Source organism: Malaclemys terrapin, chromosome 19 (assembly GCF_027887155.1).
Source record: "Malaclemys terrapin pileata isolate rMalTer1 chromosome 19, rMalTer1.hap1, whole genome shotgun sequence".
NCBI lineage: Eukaryota > Metazoa > Chordata > Testudines > Emydidae > Malaclemys > Malaclemys terrapin.
This window is the reverse complement of record NC_071523.1, coordinates 13,027,313-13,046,215: the sequence shown is the minus strand read 5'-3', so window position 1 is coordinate 13,046,215 and position 18,903 is coordinate 13,027,313. Positions and strand designations below refer to the sequence as shown.

At 46.9% G+C, this 18,903-nt stretch overlaps 1 protein-coding gene across 3 annotated transcripts in view; it reads left to right on the top strand.

Annotated features, from left to right (window-relative positions):
- CA6 (carbonic anhydrase 6) overlaps window positions 1–15,224 on the top strand; it is a 39,190-nt gene extending 23,966 nt beyond the window's left edge. For all 3 annotated transcript variants that reach the window (XM_054009241.1, XM_054009243.1, XM_054009242.1), the window contains 5 exons: window positions 3,488–3,554; window positions 5,269–5,426; window positions 9,472–9,595; window positions 11,238–11,336; window positions 13,835–15,224. In XM_054009241.1, the coding sequence (XP_053865216.1) occupies window positions 3,488–3,554; window positions 5,269–5,426; window positions 9,472–9,595; window positions 11,238–11,336; window positions 13,835–14,448 (1,062 nt within the window). In that variant the 3' untranslated portion in view covers window positions 14,449–15,224. The remainder of the gene's footprint in view (window positions 1–3,487; window positions 3,555–5,268; window positions 5,427–9,471; window positions 9,596–11,237; window positions 11,337–13,834) is intronic.
- The last annotated feature ends 3,679 nt before the right edge of the window (window positions 15,225–18,903 follow it).

Below are 18,903 nucleotides of genomic sequence, written 5' to 3'. Positions count from 1 at the left end.
CATTTGGTCCCTAGTCTGTAACAGTGCACGGGATTCTTCCGTCCTAAGTGCAGGACTCTGCACTTGTCCTTGTTGAACCTCATCAGGTTTTTTTTTTGCCCAATCCTCTAATTTGTTTAGGTCCCTCTGTATCCGATCCCTACCTTTTAGTGTATCTTCCAGGCCCAAACCCTTCCTTCTTAGCTAGGAGATTAGACAGCCTTCCTTCCAGAGCTCACACAATGCTTCTCCACAGCCCTTTTAAGTTTTCCACCACCAGTTTCACCTAGGTAATCAATAAGATCTTTCAAAAAGAGAAAACTCAAAACAAAGCCTTCCCAACACAAGCTCTCTCTCTCCAAGGCCCCTTGCAGGGTATCATGCAGCCTTCTACTCTACCTTGGAAACCAGCTAGCAAGGAGTCTTCCCTTGCTGCTTCAGAAGGTCTTACAACAACCTTCACCCATCTCTAACTCAGTTCTTTGTCTCTCTACCCATGCCTCTCACTTATCTACCCTGACCTGCTCGGCGGGTCATGTGATCCACCAGTCATATGACCTTTATTTTTCCCACCTGGGGAGAAGAGCTGGCTGAGTTACAGGTGAGGCTGACATCCAGCTCTTCTCTATGGGCCAGACAGCTGCTGATGCTGCCAGACAAGGTGGCCAATTATTGGCAGTCGTTTTTGTGATGTAGACACCTGCCCCCTGGAACTGGGCAGAGACCCACTAAATTCATGTCACACAGGCTACCAAACAACCCCGAAATGGCCACTGTGGATAAATCTGAACCAGCCACATTAAAGGTGAAATCTTCATAGTCTATCACCAATCTCCGGAGCCATCCCGACCCTTTAGTAATTGAAATTTGCTTTTTCTTCCCACTGTAAAAAAAGCTCAGCTCCATTTTTTTCCCCCAAAGACCTTGAGCACAAATTCCCCCAGCTAGAAAGTGACACCTGGACTCTCATGGAATGACAACCAGTCACTCCCTCCCTGGTCACACTGGCAGTTCTATACAAAAAGAAGCTTATGCCTCTCTTCCTTTGTTCAGCGTGTTTACTTAGTGGATCAAACCCCCAAGCCTCTCCCCAGCGCATTGCTGGAGCAGCCAGGGGCTGATCTTTCCCTGCTCAGAGGGTAGCAACTCCTCCATGGCTCAGGCTTCCAGTCTGGAGTAGCCTGGGGCACAGGACTGGTGGATGTGCCTAATGTATTGCACAGCGTGAGCCCCTTGGAACCTGGCTCCAGGGAATGCATGGGATTAGCACTCCCTGTGCCGCCCTCATGCACTGCCCTCTCCTCATGTCGCAGAACCACACTGCTTCCATTGCAGACAGGGTCCAACTCCTTTGCCTGCACTGGAGGATGAGTCAATTTTTCCTCTTATGGCCTCTTCTCTTTACCCCAGGGGGCGGGAAGGGTGGGAGGAGAGAGGTGAAACATGCCTGTGGACCATGATGTGGCTCAGCCTTTCATGGTCCTTGGAGGGGTCCTGTCCCCATCTGAGATTATTTTGAAGGCCCAGGCTCCTCGGGCCAGCAGCTCCCTTCTGCCAAGTGTATGGACTCGGTACTACGGGCAGCTCCCGCTGGTACAAAGAGCAAGAGTCTAGAGCTGTTTAAGGGAGGGTGTCCTAGCCCAGGAGCGGTGGGGAGGTGAGCTGATACCCTACCCCTACCACTCTACCCACACCCTTGCAGACTAAGCTGGACAACCACTTAGTACAAGCCCTGGGGGAAAGCTGCAAAGTGGCAGATGTTAGTAGGTAAAGCGAGGGCCCCGCCGGCACATGGATGTGCATGAGGGGAGGAGGAGCAGCATCGAGACAAACAGAATGGTCTGTTTCGACTACAAGTTCTGTGTGGCAAGGAGCGTCTCCTGCTCGATGTATATACAGCACCTTGTACGATGAGGCACCAGGGGCACTGGAACCATTTGTATGGTGGGGGTGCTGAGACCCATTGACCCAAACTGTAAACCCTGTCTATGCTGGAAACCATTTCAAGTCAGGGGGTGCTGTAGCACCCATATGGGGCACCCCTCTGATTTGGGGCCTCTAGGTAGGGTGACCAGATGTCCCGATTTTATAGGGACAGTCCAGATATTTGGGGCTTTTTCTTACATAGGTGCCTATTACCCCCCACCCTCTGTCCTGATTTTTCACACTTGCTATGTGGTCACCCTACCTCTAGGTGTTATTGTAATAGGAAGAAATTATAACAGCATAACTATTTGCTGTGTGGGCAGGAAAGCCCAAATGAGTGACCACGGGAGTGCTGTGACCGGCTTTAGGTCATGGAAGTGGCTGAATGTCTGTATGTTCACTGCTCTTACAAACTGGACTCAGAGGTCTGGCTCTCTGCCGGGAAAGGGTCACCCCTCCCTCTTTTTTCTCTCTCTGGGAAGCACAACTCAGCTGCCCACCGCCAGCAACAGAGCATTGTTCGTCTCCTCCAGGCTCCAGCCGCTTGAGAGGTTCGTGCTAATTTCAAAGGCCTGAATGCTGCTTCATGTTGACAAAAGCTGCAGACAGGGGTCTGCGGTCCTAGCGAGAGATGATTTGACATGGCAGTTGAGATCCCGTTGTGATGCGATAAAGAGAGGCATAACCTCACTCCGTTCCAGAGCTCCTGCTGACAAGATGCTTCCAGGCACTGAAAAAGGGCATCTCCCTCTCTTCCTCACACTTCGCAGTTCATGAGAGGCATTGATCAGAGGCCGAGGGGATCAAGACTCCTGGATTCTCTTCCCACCTATGGGAGGGGAGTGGTGTCTAGTGGTTAGAGCAGCAGAGACTGAGTCTGGATTGCTGGGTTCTGTTTCTAGCACTGGGAGGACAGTGTGGTCTAGTGCTTAGTGCAATGGGGCCAGAAGGGGCAGGACTTGTGAGTTCTACTCCCAGGTAATACACTGAGCTTAGGGAACTCATTTAGGGCCAAAAAAAGTATAGGACCTTAGGCCCAAATTTTCAGGATGTGGTTGCTTAACATTGGGCATCTAACTCACTACTGAGACACTTCCTGAGTCATAACTGGCTTGATTGTCAGAGGTGCTGAGCACCCACAAATCTTATGGAAGTCAGTGGGACCTGACAATCAAGCCAGTTATTTAGATGCCTAAATACAGACTTTGGTGCCCAACTTTACATGCCCAAAGTTTTAAAATGTCAGCCTTAGTATCTGTGTGCCTCAGTTTCCCCCATCTAACACACAAGAGAGCACTAGGATGCTTTAGTGTGTATGTAAGAGGAGGACACGTGGGAGGAGCCCTGCACCCTCTAAGGCTCCAGCACTCTTGTGCAATTCAGTGCAGGCTTCTAGCTTGAGGATCCATAATGACAAGTGTGGTTATTACTCATGAAAATATCCAGTCCCTGAAGAAATACAGCGCCAGTATTTGGCCGTGTGAGCTCCTGCCTCAGTGAATCTCACATGCTGAACTGAGCTAGAACTGGTGCTGGGTTGACTTTTATGTATTTTATTCATCAAGCCCTATTCTCTTTCTAGGATGGGAATTTTGAGAACACCTACTACAGTGAATTCATTTCCAACCTGGCCAAAATCAGGTTTGCCGGTAAGTCCCTGGCACCCCTCTCCATTCTTGTTGCCCAAAACGTCAGTACTTGTAAATGCTGGGTACATCTGGGCCTAAAGGGAGACAGCCGAAGGGGAGAGAGGGCAGGGCAGGGCAGGTGAGCTCACTGGGAAGCTCTGTTTCATTCTCATGGATAAGGTCAGATAGATCTTGGCCTGGTTGGTGAATGGCATGGGAGTCTGGGATTATTATTGGCCTGGGTTTAAGGTGTAGTGACCATTGCAAGGTCAGATGTCTCATGAACCAAAGGTCACATATCGCTATCAGAACTTAACATGTTCTTCCTTGTCGTGCATGACAGGACCCAGGTCTGTGACTGACCCAGCCAGAGGTTCCAAGCTGATAGGGACTTTCCCTTTCAGTTGTAATTTACCAGCCCCACAGGTGCCCCATGCATTAACTCACTGGGTTCCATGGGCTTGGCTGGACCCTGCAGTTGTTACTGGGAAAAAGGGGGGAGGCTAGTAGGCAGCTTGCTGCATTTTTTAAAAAACAAATTACCGGTATATATCAAGTTGCAGTTAAATAACTAGGTAACTTCAGCCATACCCCGCTGCACACCTCTGCAGCATCTCTCCTTCCCCACACATGGAGGAAACAATGGTGCTGATTGCAGAATCATCCTTCCATTCTTAAGCAAGCCATGACATCCTGTTAAAGGGAGGGACCTCTTCCTGCCTCCACCAGAGCTTGCTACATCGAAAAAAATAGTCTCGCAAAAATCGAACAAACAAAAAAACACTACAGCAACCCAGTATTAACACAATATGCTGGGCTGTTAGTTTGGGGCTGCCCTGGGATTTCCTGAGCCGATTCTCATGGACAGGTGAACTCACCTGCGTAATCAGGTCTTTCTAGTGAACACCAAACTGGTTCTCAGTCCACAAAACCCACCCTTGCATTATGTATAGGGCAAATTCCATAGGGAACTTGGAATGTCTAGAATAATAAAAAATATTCTTCTTTTTAATACCTGGCCCTTATATAAAGTGGTTTTTATTTTCAAAGTGCCTAGAGCAGGAAAAGAACTATTAAATCAGCTTATCAAGTATGATTATTGTTATTTATCTCTATTATAGTAGCACATATAGTCACTAGCCCCACTATGCTAGGTGCCGAGGTGCTGTACAGACTAGAGGTGGTAGAAAATTTTCATCAAAACAGGTTTCCATCATAACGTGTCCTTTCAACCAAACTGAAATGGTTGGGTGAAAGTGAGTAGCCATTTTGAGGAAATTTCATTTAAAAAAATTGGAGAAAACCTATTTTAAAAACATCAAAACATCTTTTTTCAACATTTTCAGAACTGTTTTGACTATTTTTGTTTTGAAATTTATTTTGTATAAAAAATAGAAAAGGGTGAAAAATCTAAACAAATCATTTTGCATTTATTGAAATGAAATGTGTCAAAGGACCTGAAGTTAATTTTATTTTTTTGGAAGGTCTAAATTTTCATCTTGATTTGGGATGAAGATTTTTTCTCAGGACAGAAAATCTGTTTGCAGTCAGCTCTAGTACAGATGTAACAAAAAGACAGTCCCTGTCCATCTGCTTTTGCTTGGCTCTGTCACTGGCCTAGTTCCTGGTGCATTTTGGGAAGAGATTTGTCAAGTGTCTGTCCACAGCATCCAGGACCAGTCCTATGCTTTCCTCTCCTTGGTCATCATGTATCTGTGTTTTGTTGCCTTTTTAGGGCAATCAACCAAGCTCAGTTCGCTGGATGTCCAAGCCATGCTGCCCGAAAACCTCTCAGACTTCTACAGGTATCAGGGTTCACTGACCACACCACCCTGCTCGGAGAGCGTGATCTGGACAGTTTTTGATTCTCCCATCATCCTATCACACACGCAGGTAAGGCCCCCTCTGCTGCTTGCCAGATGTGATAGCCTTTCCTCCTTCCAGGCAGCCTTTCTTTATTTTTCTCCACACCTCCACTCTCCCTTGTCTGGTGCTTTCGAGGGGACTGGGATAATTATTTGCCACGTTACAGGGCCATGTGGAGGTGTGTGCGTCTATGTGGCATTTTGTAAAGGAATGAAGTCACAGAGAAGCATGAAGTTATAGTGATGTCTTAACATAATAGTGCTCAGTCCTTCTCTAAGGCCTTCCATCCAGGAAAGTCGCAGTGCTTTACAGACAGGAATGAATGTAGCTTCCCTTTATGCAAGGTAGGTCAATAACATTATCCCATTTTACAGCTGGGGAAACTGAGGCAAGGCAGTTAAGTAACTTGCCCAAGACCCACAGTGTTAATCTATGGTACAGAACCCAGGCCTCCTGATTCCCAGTCCCCTGCTCTTAGCCACTAGTTAAAAGAAGAACAGGAGTACTTGTGGCACCTTAGAGACTAACAAATTTATTAGAGCATAAGCTTTCGTGGACTACAGCCCACTTCTTCGGATGCATATAGAATGGAACATATAATGAGGAGATATATATACACACATACAGAGAGCATAAACAGGTGGGAGTTGTCTTACTAACTCTGAGAGGCCAATTAATTAAGAGAAAAAAAAAAAAAAAAAAAAAAACTTTTGAAGTGATAATCAAGCTAGCCGAGTACAGACAGTGTGATAAGAAGTGTGAGAGTACTTACAAGGGGAGATAGTCAACGTTTGTAATGGCTCAGCCATTCCCAGTCCTTATTCAAACCGGAGTTGATTGTGTCTAGTTTGCATATCAATTCTAGCTCTGCAGTCTCTCTTTGGAGTCTGTTTTTGAAGTTTTTCTGTTGTAATATAGCCACCCGCAGGTCTGTCACTGAATGACCAGACAGGTTAAAGTGTTCTCCCACTGGTTTTTGAGTATTTTGATTCCTGATGTCAGATTTGTGTCCATTAATTCTTTTGCGTAGAGACTGTCCGGTTTGGCCAATGTACATGGCAGAGGGGCATTGCTGGCACATGATGGCATAGATCACATTGGTAGATGTGCAGGTGAACGAGCCCCTGATGGTATGGCTGATGTGATTAGGTCCTATGATGATGTCACTTGAATAGATATGTGGACAGAGTTGGCATCAGGGTTTGTTACAAGGATAGGTTCCTGGGTTAGTGGTTTTGTTCAGTGATGTGTGGTTGCTGGTGAGTATTTGCTTTAGGTTGGGGGGTTGTCTGTAAGCGAGGACAGGTCTGTCTCCCAAGATCTGTGAGAGTAAAGGATCATCTTTCAGGATAGGTTGTAGATCTCTGATGATGCGCTGGAGAGGTTTTAGCCACTAGTTGTAGCTCTTTCCTGATGTAGGGGGATGATTTTCATCCTTTCCCACTCTCCTGTGTTCTTGGGAAGAGTAAGGTGTTTACCCCTCTCTGTCCCTTTTCTGGCTGCACAAGAAGCTGGGGCTAGAGCCAGGTAACGCTGGGCCATTTGCTTAGAACACGCCTGTGACCAATGCTCCAATTGCTTTACCTGGCACTCACACGTGAGACTCTATGACAGACCCAGGTGGCTGATCATTGGCTTGTAGATTTAGGGTTATGAATGCTCAACCGGTCACACTGCTTGACAGAGGTAGTGTGGTCCAGTGGTTTGAGCATGGTGCTGGGTGCCAGGAGCTCCCACATTCTAACCCTGCTCCTGACAGTAACTCAGCAGGATAATACTTACTTGCCTCATGGGGTGTAGTGAGAATAATATTTGCCAGGCCTTTGAGGGTCCGGTCCCTGCTCTGCCACAGACTCCCTGCATGACCTTCACCTCTCTGTGCCTCGGTTTCCTACGTCAGCAGCTGTCGACCTTTCCAGGCTACTGTACCCCTTTCAGGAGTCTGATTTGTCTTGCGTACCCCCAAGTTTCACCTCGCTTAAGAACTACTTGCTTACAAAATCAGACATAGAAATACGAAAGTATCACAGCACACTGTTACTGAAAAAAATGTTGACTTTCTCATTTTTCTCATATAATTATAAAATAAATCAATTGGAATATAAATATTGTACTTACATTTCCGTGTATAGTATATAGAGCCAAGTCACTGTCTGTATGAAACTGTAGTTTGTACTGACTTCACGACTGCTTTTTATGCTTTTGTAAAACTAGGCAAATATCTAGATGAGTTGATGTACCCCCTGGAAGATCTCTGCGTACCCCTGGTTGAGAACCACTGTCCTAGGCCCTCCAATGGGTATAGAAAACACTGACCATGACTATTCGAGAGAGCGTCTGTGTGAGGATCCATCTATTTGCAAAGCACGCTGGGCGACGTGATACACTGTAGTGCACATTATTGGTGTTTGGCTGACCACTCCTAACAATCGTTGTAATCAAAGATGGCAGAGAAGCTTCTGTAGTTTATTATTTATAAACGGGCACGAAAAGAAACCCAATATAGAAGTGTCATTAATCATACGACTATGACTGTACCTATTGGAATTAGAGAGTGCTGGCTCGTATTCTCTCGGCTGCTGCTTAGACATCCCCACTCAGCACAAGCCAGACTGCTAATTCAAAGGGTTTATAGTCTGAGGTTATTGAATCTCTAAACTCTCTAGGCCAAATTCAGCCTTGGCATGAACAGGTGCGTCTCCACCCAGAGCGACTCTCGGCCTTTCCCCCAGCCAAACTAGCGGCACAAGAGTGGCAGCTGCAGACACATCTTGCAGCCACAGTGGTTTAAGCTAAAATCTCTGTACAGTACAGCACAGATTAGCTGATGTCTGGCAAGCGCAACAAAACTCCCTGCTCAGTTAAATGCAACAGGGCCAGAACCCAGCAAAAATACAAACAGCAAGGAAGACCAGCCAGAGCCAACCAGCAAAACTGCTGAGGCTGAGTCTTTGCTAGATACAAAGCCAGGAGCATAACGAACTCGCCCACCAGCAGGCCCTTGGGATAAGATAATTACAGAATAATCATTGTTATTTTTAGAAAAGTGACTCTCTCTTGTTTATATTGGCTGTGTGTAAATAGAGGCGTTAATTCAGCTAGGGGCCGGTGCAGGTTTTGTCTGCATGCCAGACGAACATTGGTCCAGACTCCAGGCTAGGCATTAGGCTGTGCTGATGACTCCACGCTGCACACAAAGGGGAACTATTGATGAGTGATTACAGGTGGCTCCTGTACACCCAAGAGTGATCAAACCCCTTCAGGAAGGACGGGACCCTGCCTCTTGTCTAGATCTGCCAGGGCATTTAGCATAGGGCAGAGACCCAGCATAAGCAACATCAATAAGCTGAGAACACCAAGGAGCTTTAAATGATTAATTATTTTCCTTAGGCAAATAATGTGTGTAACCTTCTCTTTAAGACACAGCAGAGACAGGAATGGGGTGTGTGTGATTGAGGTGAATTTGCATCTAAATAAGGGGCTGGGCATTCTAATGGGGACAGTTCAAAGGCCCCCTGGCAGTTGTCGTTAAGCAAAATAATAGGACTCATTGCAAAATCCCCATCACATGCATAGCCTGGGTAGGTGTCAGAACAAACTTCCTCTTCCACTTAGTTCAGCCATTGCCCCTGAGTTTGACAGGGGCCATGCTCCTGTTCTACGCCGGTGTCCCTTCCCCTTGTTCATGCACCTCAGTTCTGACATTGCAACACCCTGATTCTGGGCCTCTACACACTGCTGCTGGGAACAAGCCTCCCAACCCGGGGAGCAGACTCACGCTAGCGGGGCTTGAGGTAGCGCACTAAAAATAGCCCAGCTGACCCCGTGAGTCTGAGCCCGAGTCTGCACCAGAGCCTCAACGTCCACCCTGGCTGGCGTGAGTCTGTCGAGCTGGGGGCGGGAGGCTCACTTCCAGCGACAGTGTAGACATACCCTACCTAGTGCTGCAGCTGCAAGGACTCATTCGGCACGATCGGCAGCTACCGCGGTATTGCTCTGGTGAGGGGTGGTTTTTCTTTCAAAGAGCTAGCCACCCATTTCCCTCTCCATAACAAGCCCGTGTTGCTTAAAGATCAAGCTGCTGGAGAACACCTTGCTGGACTGGCAGAACAACACCCTGCGGAATGACTATCGGCATGCTCAGCCGCTCAACGACAGAGTGGTGGAATCATCTTTCAAGGCCAAAGGCACCAAAGGTAAGAGTGGGGCTGGGACCGGTGCCTAGGGTAGAACATAGCATCAGAGGGGTGGCTCCAGGTAGGCCTGCAGGCGAGGAATAAAAAAAACATTTGAAGTGATTTTAATTTGCAATCAGTTAAGCAGGGCAACCCAAGACTCACACTCAAGGAGGGGTTAACGGTACCCTCGGACTATGGGTAAGGAAAGGTGCAGGGGTATATTGTGTCCAATTGCCATGACATCTCCAATATCTACTAGCAGAAACAACATGATCTAAGGTACTTATGGCTCTTATTACTGTAGTATCTGAGCGCTCCACAATCTTTAACAGATTTATCCTCACAAGCACTGTGTGAACTAAGGAAATATTTATCCCCAATTTAGAGACAGGGAGCTGAAGCACACAGACTAAATGACTTGCCCAAGGTCACGGAGTCTGTCTGTGGCAGAGCAGGGAATTGAGTCCCAGGCTAGCGCCTTACCTACTAAACCATCCTGCCTCATCACAGGCAAGGATAAGCATGGCCAGCACGGCACCACTGACTGAGCGCCCACAATCAAGGGATTTTTTTTTGAGAGAGAGAACTTTTTGCATGTTGAGCCCCATGCAATATGAACTGTCTGCCAGTCCAACAGAGGCGAGTGCTAATGCTATTTTAACAGGAGGTGCCTGGAAGTGAGACCTGGCACAACTCTGGGTTTGTGAGAATTTGGAGTCTGTATGACGCATCACCACTTGTGCAAGACCCAGTGTGTTTGCTTTAGCGTAGGTTTGGACCTTTCTCCTAGCACCTTTGACCCCCAGTGGGAAGAACATTAGCAATAAACTAACAGGGACATAATTTCAGACACAGGCAACCTACCATGTTAAAAATCTCTCTCCAGGTTCCTAGGCCACTAGACAAATTACTTTTGCTCAGTGTCTTTCATACAAACCGTATTGCGGAATGCTTTGTGGAGTTTAACAGCGGGAAAGAGAGAAGGGGAGAGAGGGACACACACCCAGGGAGAAATGATCACAAGCCAAACCCAGGCTAGGTGTAGACAAGAAGGGTCAACCCATGGGCTTAGTCTACACTACAAAGTTTTGCCAACATAGCTATGGTAACTAGGAGGGTGGGGGAAGGAATCGCACCTCCTAGCCAACCCAGCTACGCTGACAAAATCCCCAGTGTAGATGCAATGATGCCAACAGAAGAATGCGTCTGTCAGCTTAGCTAATGGTTTATCTGTGCTGGTCGAACGCCCCCTTCTGTCAGCTTGTGCTGCGTCTCCACCAGGGGACTCCACCAGCACGGCTGTAGCAGTATAGTTGTACTGTACTGGCAAAGCATCTGCTGTGCAGATGAGCACCTGGTCCCATGGAAGTCTGTGGTAGACGCTCACTGCTGTCAATGGGAGTAGAACTTGGCCTGTTGGTTCCCATCAAATGGTGGCAGTTTTGCCATTGTTCGCTTAACAGATGGCAAAGATGAGGCCATGTAGCCAGGAACAACTGCCCCTCAAACAATTCCCCACCCCAAGTGGTGCACAGGGGAAAGAGACCCCAATTTAAAAGGGAGGTGCCCCAAAAGCTCCCGGTGTTTGGAAGCTGGAGAAATATCCCAGCTGACCATGAATTGGTGCGTATCAGTGATTGCTGTTCTCTCACTGATCTAGAACTCTGTCTGCCGGAAGAACTCAGCTCAAAACTGGAGCAAATACAGACTCAGCTCCAGGATCTGAAGAAGCATCTGCTGGCTGGAGTGGGCCTGACCGGTAAGAAACTTCCAGCCACTTCTATTTCCATGAGATTCACTTGCACAGGAAGTCACCATCTATATCTCCCCCTACTGGGGAGCCCACAATGGCTCTGCCCGTGGATGCCTCAGCGTCAGCAGGTGCCATGTGGACATACGAGTAGAATTTGGTCCTTTATTTGGTCCCACTGGAGAGCTTCCATCAGTCGTAACATAACTAACATAACATAAGCTTACCTTAAGGCCAGCTGTTAGACAGGCACTAACATCCCACTGCCCTACTCTAGTGGCTCCAGAGATCAGCACATGAAAGAATTAAAACTCAGAGCATCACTATGGTAGCATGGAGTATTATTATCTCCATTTTACAGATGGGGGAACCTGAGGCATTGAGACTTAAGTGACTTCCCGAAACAAGTCAGTGAGAGCCAAAAAATGAACCCAGCTCTCCTGACCGCCGTCCTGGCTGTGACAACAAGACCATCTTTCCTCCCAAATCAGATCCATATTTTGGAGGATATGAATTTAAGTTCCAGACTCACCTCCTCATTCACCGATTCCCCCACGTAGAAATCGGCTTCTATGCATATATAGGTGGCATCGGCTACATTCATAAAGTCATGGCTTCCAGGAATCACGTCCCTTTAATCCTGAGAGACTCATTTGTCAGGCATTTAGAACCAGCAAACTAGTCTCGTATCAATTGGAAATCTATCAAGAAAGATGGGCCACGCCTGGACCTTGTCATCTGAGCTGCCTGCCCCACACAACCCTGAACTTTGGGAGTTCAGATTAACTGGGACCTGGATCCAAACCACTCCTGGTTTTGATTTACAGAACTACATATCAACGATATCAAATTGTACCCATCTCTACCTGAAATAGTCATTATAGCCGGGGGAAAAAGGTGCATTGGACCTGAAATACACTTTACACCCCCAAATATCTGTCCACATGCACATACGATTCTTCCCCCAACCTCACCTCGTTTACTGGTACCTTCTGGTATGCTGGCCTGTTGCAATGAGAAGTTATTCTAAGAGAAGCCTCCTGAACCAACATTGGAAGGATAGGCCAATCACAGCAACATCATTTATGGAAAGTACCACTCTTTTAGGGGGGTCAAGGGGAGGGAATCTTAAGGATTGAAGAGAGAAAGATGCACAGTTGCAAAGTTCTCTGCCCCAAATGAAGGTCTTTCACATTCTCCTCTCCCCCTGTGCTCCGTTACATGATACCATCCAGAATCTACAACGTTAAACGCCTCTTTTCTTCTTTCTTTCCCAATTTTCTGAGGGATTTTGTTGCCCAGGAAAGTGAGGAATCAGTAGTGCAGGGGTAGGTAACTTATGGCACGCGTGCCGATGGCGGCACGTGAGCTGATTTTCAGTGGCACTCACATTGCCCAGGTCCTGGCCACCGGTCCGGGAGGCTCTGCATTTTAATTTAATTTTAAATGACGCTTCTTAAACATTTTAAAAACCTTATTTACTTTACATACGACAATAGTTTAGTTATATATTATAGACTTATAGAATGAGACAGTCTAAAAACATTAACATGTATTACTGGCACGCGAAAACTTAAATTAGAGTGAATAAATGAAGACTCGGCACACCACTTCTGAAAGGTTGCCGACCCCTGCAGTAGTGTATCACCTCCTCCTATGCCTGTCCATTCCCGATAGTCCTGTGTTATCCTCTTGGCCACAGTCTCTCTCCCCTTCCTCTGAAGTCTCCTCAAATCCAGCCTTAACGCCCAGTGCTTTTGTGCTCCTGCAGTTCTTGGACCGCTCACAGCTGCTTGCATATGAATTAGTGTTAGGCCTGATTGTACTGGGAGGCAGCTGAAATTCTTCAAATACAATTTTTTTAAACAAAAAAACACCTTTATTCAAAAATGTAAAATTGTTAAAAACTGGTTTGCTTTTCAAATGTTCTGGAGGTTTTTTTTTTTTTTAAATGACACCTGAAAATGAAACTTTCCCTTTCTGCCACCCTTCCTTTTCTACTGGCAAAATGGAAAAAAGGCATAAAAGGTGGAAATTATAAAAGAGGAAGGCATGAAAGGAGTGGGAGAAATAAATCCCCCAAATTGACTTTTTTTAAAAAACAAAAAAAATATGTTTTTCCACAAATTTTCAAAAAAAATTTGAATGAATGAAAAACAAAAGTTCCTTTTCAAAATCTGTGGAACAAAAATTATTCACATTTTTCTGGAATTTTTTAAATGAAAGATCTTTACCACTTTTTGCTCAGCTCTGATGGTATCAGTCCACCTTTCTCAGCGCTTCTGGGCTGGGTCTTGGCATGTTAAAGCATTTGGGATAAAATGCTGCATGCACTTTCAAGGCAGTAAAGATAATACAAGTAGAACTAGCTGAAGCCAGCTAAGACTCTGGCATAGCTCTGTCAATGCAGCTGTGTGCTGTATCCACACCTGTCCTTGCCCTCTGTAGATGTAGGAGAGCATGTCTTTAAAGATACATAACGGCTGGTTGATGTTTGTTTTTTTCAGGCCTTAAATCTAGTGCTTTCCCAGCTTTCTACTTCCCTGCTGAAAACATCGCAAGCTACGTGGCCGTCCGGCCCCTCCATGACATGAAGCTCCAGGCCTTCACCTTGTGCTTTTGGATCCAAGCCCAGAACCGAGGCAGTCAGACCATTCTTGCCTATTGCACCCAGGAAAGAGACAATGAGCTGGTGGTGACTGTGGGCTCGGCCGTGGGGCTGTGGGTAGGGGGCCACTTTGTTGAGTTCCCCCTGCACCACAAGTCTGAGGAGTGGCTCCACTACTGCGTGGCATGGGCTTCCCACTCCGGGGCAGCAAATCTATGGCTCAATGGAGCAGTGGGGAGAGAGAAGCACCTCCAGAGAGGGTACGTGAGCCAGGCCGGAGGGACGCTCGTCCTTGGGAAGGACAGAGATGAGCTCCTGGGGACCTTCTCTAACGGATTCTCCGGGTGGATGAGCCACGTCAGCCTGTGGAGCTGGGTCATCAGCCACGCCGACATCCGGGCGCTCGCCTTGTGCAGGCGCAGTGAGCTAAAGGGGGATGTGATTGCCTGGGGGGAGACCCCCATGAGTCTCTCGGGGGGAGTGGTGCTGGAGTCAGACCCCAGTTGCCAATGACAGCAGGTCGAATGGGTCCCCTCTTTCTGAGCAAATGGGGAAGCACGTTTGTACAGTGTGTGATTTTTCTAGAGCACCTTGAATAACTGGCCATTTCTCCTTCTGCTTTAAGTTTAGAGTCATTAAACACGCATCATAGTGTGACACGCAGGGCCCAGACACCCTGAGGGGAGAATAGAAGGTTTAAACCCCAAAACAGAGCAGTCAAACCAACTGATTTTATACTGTATTAATGTGCTATAAAGGTCTAGTGAGTAAGGTCTTTTTTGGATGGTTGTACTGTTCTTAAGTCAATGATCATTATTATGCGATATGTCTACAGCCTGTGTTTATGTATATAGAAAACTCTGCTTATAATCTATAGTACAGCTACACCTCCTCCTGACATCCAGGCAGTGGGCTGGGAGGGACTGCTGCCTCTCCAGCCAGCCGAGACTAGCCCCAAGCACCCAGCATTGTACAACCCAGGGAAAGACAAGTGATGGGCCATTAGAGTTAATGGGAAGACACAGCTATCCCGGCTAGAATTCCTGCCCCCCATGAGTAACCATGAGTCAGCAGAGGGAGGTGGTACTCTGGGGTACCATTCCAAGTCCCCAGCAATAGGTAACTTGTATTAGAAAAGGGATTTTATTCAATATAGAAACGCAACACCTGCAAGGGCATCTTTATGTCGGTCTACTGTGTGACTTGTAGGAGTTTGCTGTTTCTTACTATTTTATCTTTGGATCTGTGGTTCTTCTATTAAAATAAACCTCCTGTTTCTCTCCCTCCAAGCAGGTCAGTGTGTGGAGTGTGCGTGTCGCAGTGAGCTGATCACTTTGGGGCTGCTTTCACACCTTTGGGGGGTGACGAACTAGAGGGGGAAAGCCCAAGTGTCTCGTAATTATGAACTCGGGAAGATGTTTTTGGGGAGACTTGGGAGCGGAAAGGCTGTTGGCGTCACCCTCTGAGGAGTAACGAGGCTGGGGGGAGTCCGGGTGAGACCTTGTGCTTGTGGGCTGCTTACTGGGCTCCAGGATTTGAATCAAAGCCCCAGAATCGAGGCCCCCGCAGTTACAGGGCAGCGGGTGACAAAACCTCTTACTGTTCTGGGTGATCCCCAAAACGTCACCCACACAGCTTTGCTTTGTTTGCAGGGAGCTGACAGGGGTTAAGCCCCCACATTGGGGTAGTGGTGAGAGGGTGAAAGGAAAACTAGAACACCATAACCACAAATGACTCTCAGACTCAAGCATTTGCCAGCAGTTTAACCTGATTGACGTAGCTGCTGCCCCTTAGACAAAAGAAACATGCACATATCTCTCCCATATACAGCAGCCTCACGCATGGCCTTATCTTCTTCCATTCATTTGTTCGTTCATAGGGGCTGGACTACCATCTCTCCATCCATTACTTGCCTCCTCACCCCTTCTCTGTGGTGGCTTATCACCATCTTCTCTATGCATGGGCTCCCCACTTCTCATGCCGGCATTACATCAATTCACCCCTCATGGGGGAACAGCCCCATCCTTGAGTGGGTTCTCTTTCACCACCCCAGGGATCATTCCATCCCCCTGAGCATGGAATTATCTCGGTCCACTGGCCCTACGCAGTCATCACCCCAGACTCCATCCCATTCCAGGATCGGCTCTCCTGGCTTGGGTTGACCTATGGGCCAAGCCAGACTAAAGCCCGCGGCTGTTGATTGCCATCAAACCCCCATTCTTTCCATGGTCAAAAGTTTGTTTTTTCCTCTAAAGGGAAATAATTGAAAAATAAAATCTGAGCATGCAAACAGCCTGACACCTTCTGCACATGCTATCTGCATGACTGGCCCCTCCAGTGGATTATTGCAACCAGTCTGTTGTCTCCTAAGAATTTTGGAGCTACGCCATAGCCATGGTGAATTTCCAAGGCCAAGGATAAAACTCTGATCCTCCTTCTCTAGGTAACTGACAGGTTCAAAGATGCCAACTGACCCCTTTCACCAGCCACAGCAAAACAACACACAAAAACGTTCAAGATTAAAGAAAACAAAATTCTGTTGTTGCATCCACACCTGTACTCTTTCCTCCACCGCAGAGAGAACAAGTCACACACAAACCCGGTATATTGCAGGGCTTGATTCTCCTCTCACCTTAATGGCCCCAGTAGCATTACTCTGTATTTGTGCATGCGCAGAATCTGGCCCCATGTATCACAAGAACATTTTTCCTCCTCTCTTCCAAGTGGAAGTAGAACATTCTGACAGCAGTAAAAGAACAGAAAACACATGATGAGATCAACTCACACTGGGGGGCCATGTATTGGACAGGTATGGTCTTTAAGGGTTTGTTTTCATGTCACAAGAAAATTTACATGCGTTTCATATATTCTTTTGCTGCCACTATGTGCTAAATAAGTGACAGTGAATAATTCTCCTCTGATTCCTTCATAACATCTTGACGTTACTAGAGGACCATTTACCACTCATGCAATTACCACTCATGCGTCTGGTATATTTTGTTAGAAGCAAAGGTTATTTCTCCCCCTTGTAAAAGTGACAGCACAGTGCCACCAAGAGGGGACCAGATTTCAAACACTTCTGTCTGCAGCTGCATTTGTACCTCACCAATTTGGTCCAATGCCAATAGAAAGATTCATTCCAGGACCGCTCCCATCTCTGTTGGAAGAATTCCTTACTTCTCTACAACTTCTCAGGGCGTTAGGGGTTTTCGATCTTAGAAATGCTTTGCAGGAACAGTTGATTCTGACAGCTTACACTTTATGGGCCTGATTCTGCTCTCATGACAGCATAACTCAGGCATAACTCCTGTGACGTCAATCTGTGAAACTGGTGTGGGATCAGAATCGACAGTCAGAGAATCAAAGTCAGACAGTGGCATTCTGTGGTGGGGTGTGTGAAATCTGTACAGTCATTTCTTCCCCTTCCCCAAGAAGAGTTGAGCCGGTTCTGAGGTCTACATCATGCAGATGGATTCAGATTAAATTTTCACTCAGGGTACATCTACACTACCGGGGGGAGTCGATTTAAGATACGCAAATTCAGCTACGTGAATAGCGTAGCTGAATTCGACGTATTGCAGCCGACTTACCCCGTTGTGAGGATGGCGGCAAAATCGACTTCTGGGGCTTTTTGTCGGCGGCGCTTACTACCACCTCCGCTGGTGGAGTTAGAGCGCCGATTCGGGGATCGATTTATCGCGTCCCGTCGGGACGCGACAATCAATCCCCGAGAGGTCGATTTCTACCCGCCGATTCAGGCGGGTAGTATAGACCTAGCCTCAGTCCTTTGGCTGACACTTCAGGACAGGTTTTCAGGCTTCCATTTTTGTGTCAGCAAATTGTGGGTACAAATAAGGTCACCTAGAGGTACCTGCCTGCACCTGCAAAGATGGTACTTAGAACTCCAGGCACCATCATTTACTTACATATCCAAATTATTTTAACTGCACCTGGAAATATAAGTTAGTGCTACAAGCTTAAGGCCTGGCTGAAAATCAAGCCTGCTTCCCCTTTGAACATCCAGGCAGCACAGCCCTGTACTTGTTGAAACACCCCTTTGCAACAAACAGACTGGGGCTGCAGACTTAGCCCTGCTCAATTTCTAATTTGTCGTCTTGTGTTTTCCTATCAGATTTAATACTTATCATTCGGCTCCATGACCAATAGCAGGGTGACCAGCAGCAGACACTGGATGTGAGGCTCACTCATTAGCACACTATCTCACTCTCACACGTATCTCACTCATTTTGAGTAAATATATAAAAATTTAAAACATTTTTACTCAGGCGCTGCAAGAGACAACAATACAGCCAGGGCCTCTTTGGAGATTGGAAAGCTGTTTTCCAAGCTTGTGTACTGTGATAACCATGGAGACGACAGGCCCGCAAGAAGAGAAGAGGCTACGCGGGATTTGTGTGTGTGTGTGACACACTACTTGATGGTCAAAAAAATATGACTTTGCCCAAAAAATGAGCACGACTTGATCAAAAGTTTGCAGGTTCTGCCAAATACAGTTCAAAATTTAAACCCCACTGGACAAATTCATGTCCTCAGGGATCTCCAACCATCCAGGTCTTGGTTCCAAGTAGCAAATAGTTGTGTTTATTAAAATCCACTGGTTTGCGTTGCATACAGAATTCCCATGTGCCCTAGACTTTAGTATGAATTAGGACATCTGAGCATTTCATATGCAATATTAAGCAGTGTACATTTTAAAAACAAACTATTAAGTGCTGGTTGGATTAAAAACCTGGACTATCGGATGTCGCCAGGGACCAAAGATGAGAGTCCCTGTCTTAAGCAATGACCTGCCACACCACCTGGAAAGTGTCACTCTTTGGGGTTGTAAAACTCCCTCTTAAGGACAGCCAACCCTGGGCATCTCTGCTGCAGATAGAATTTCATTGCATCCTTCATCCCCAGCTCCAGCCCCCAGTGGTAGAATTGGCCCTCAGCACCGCTCCCACA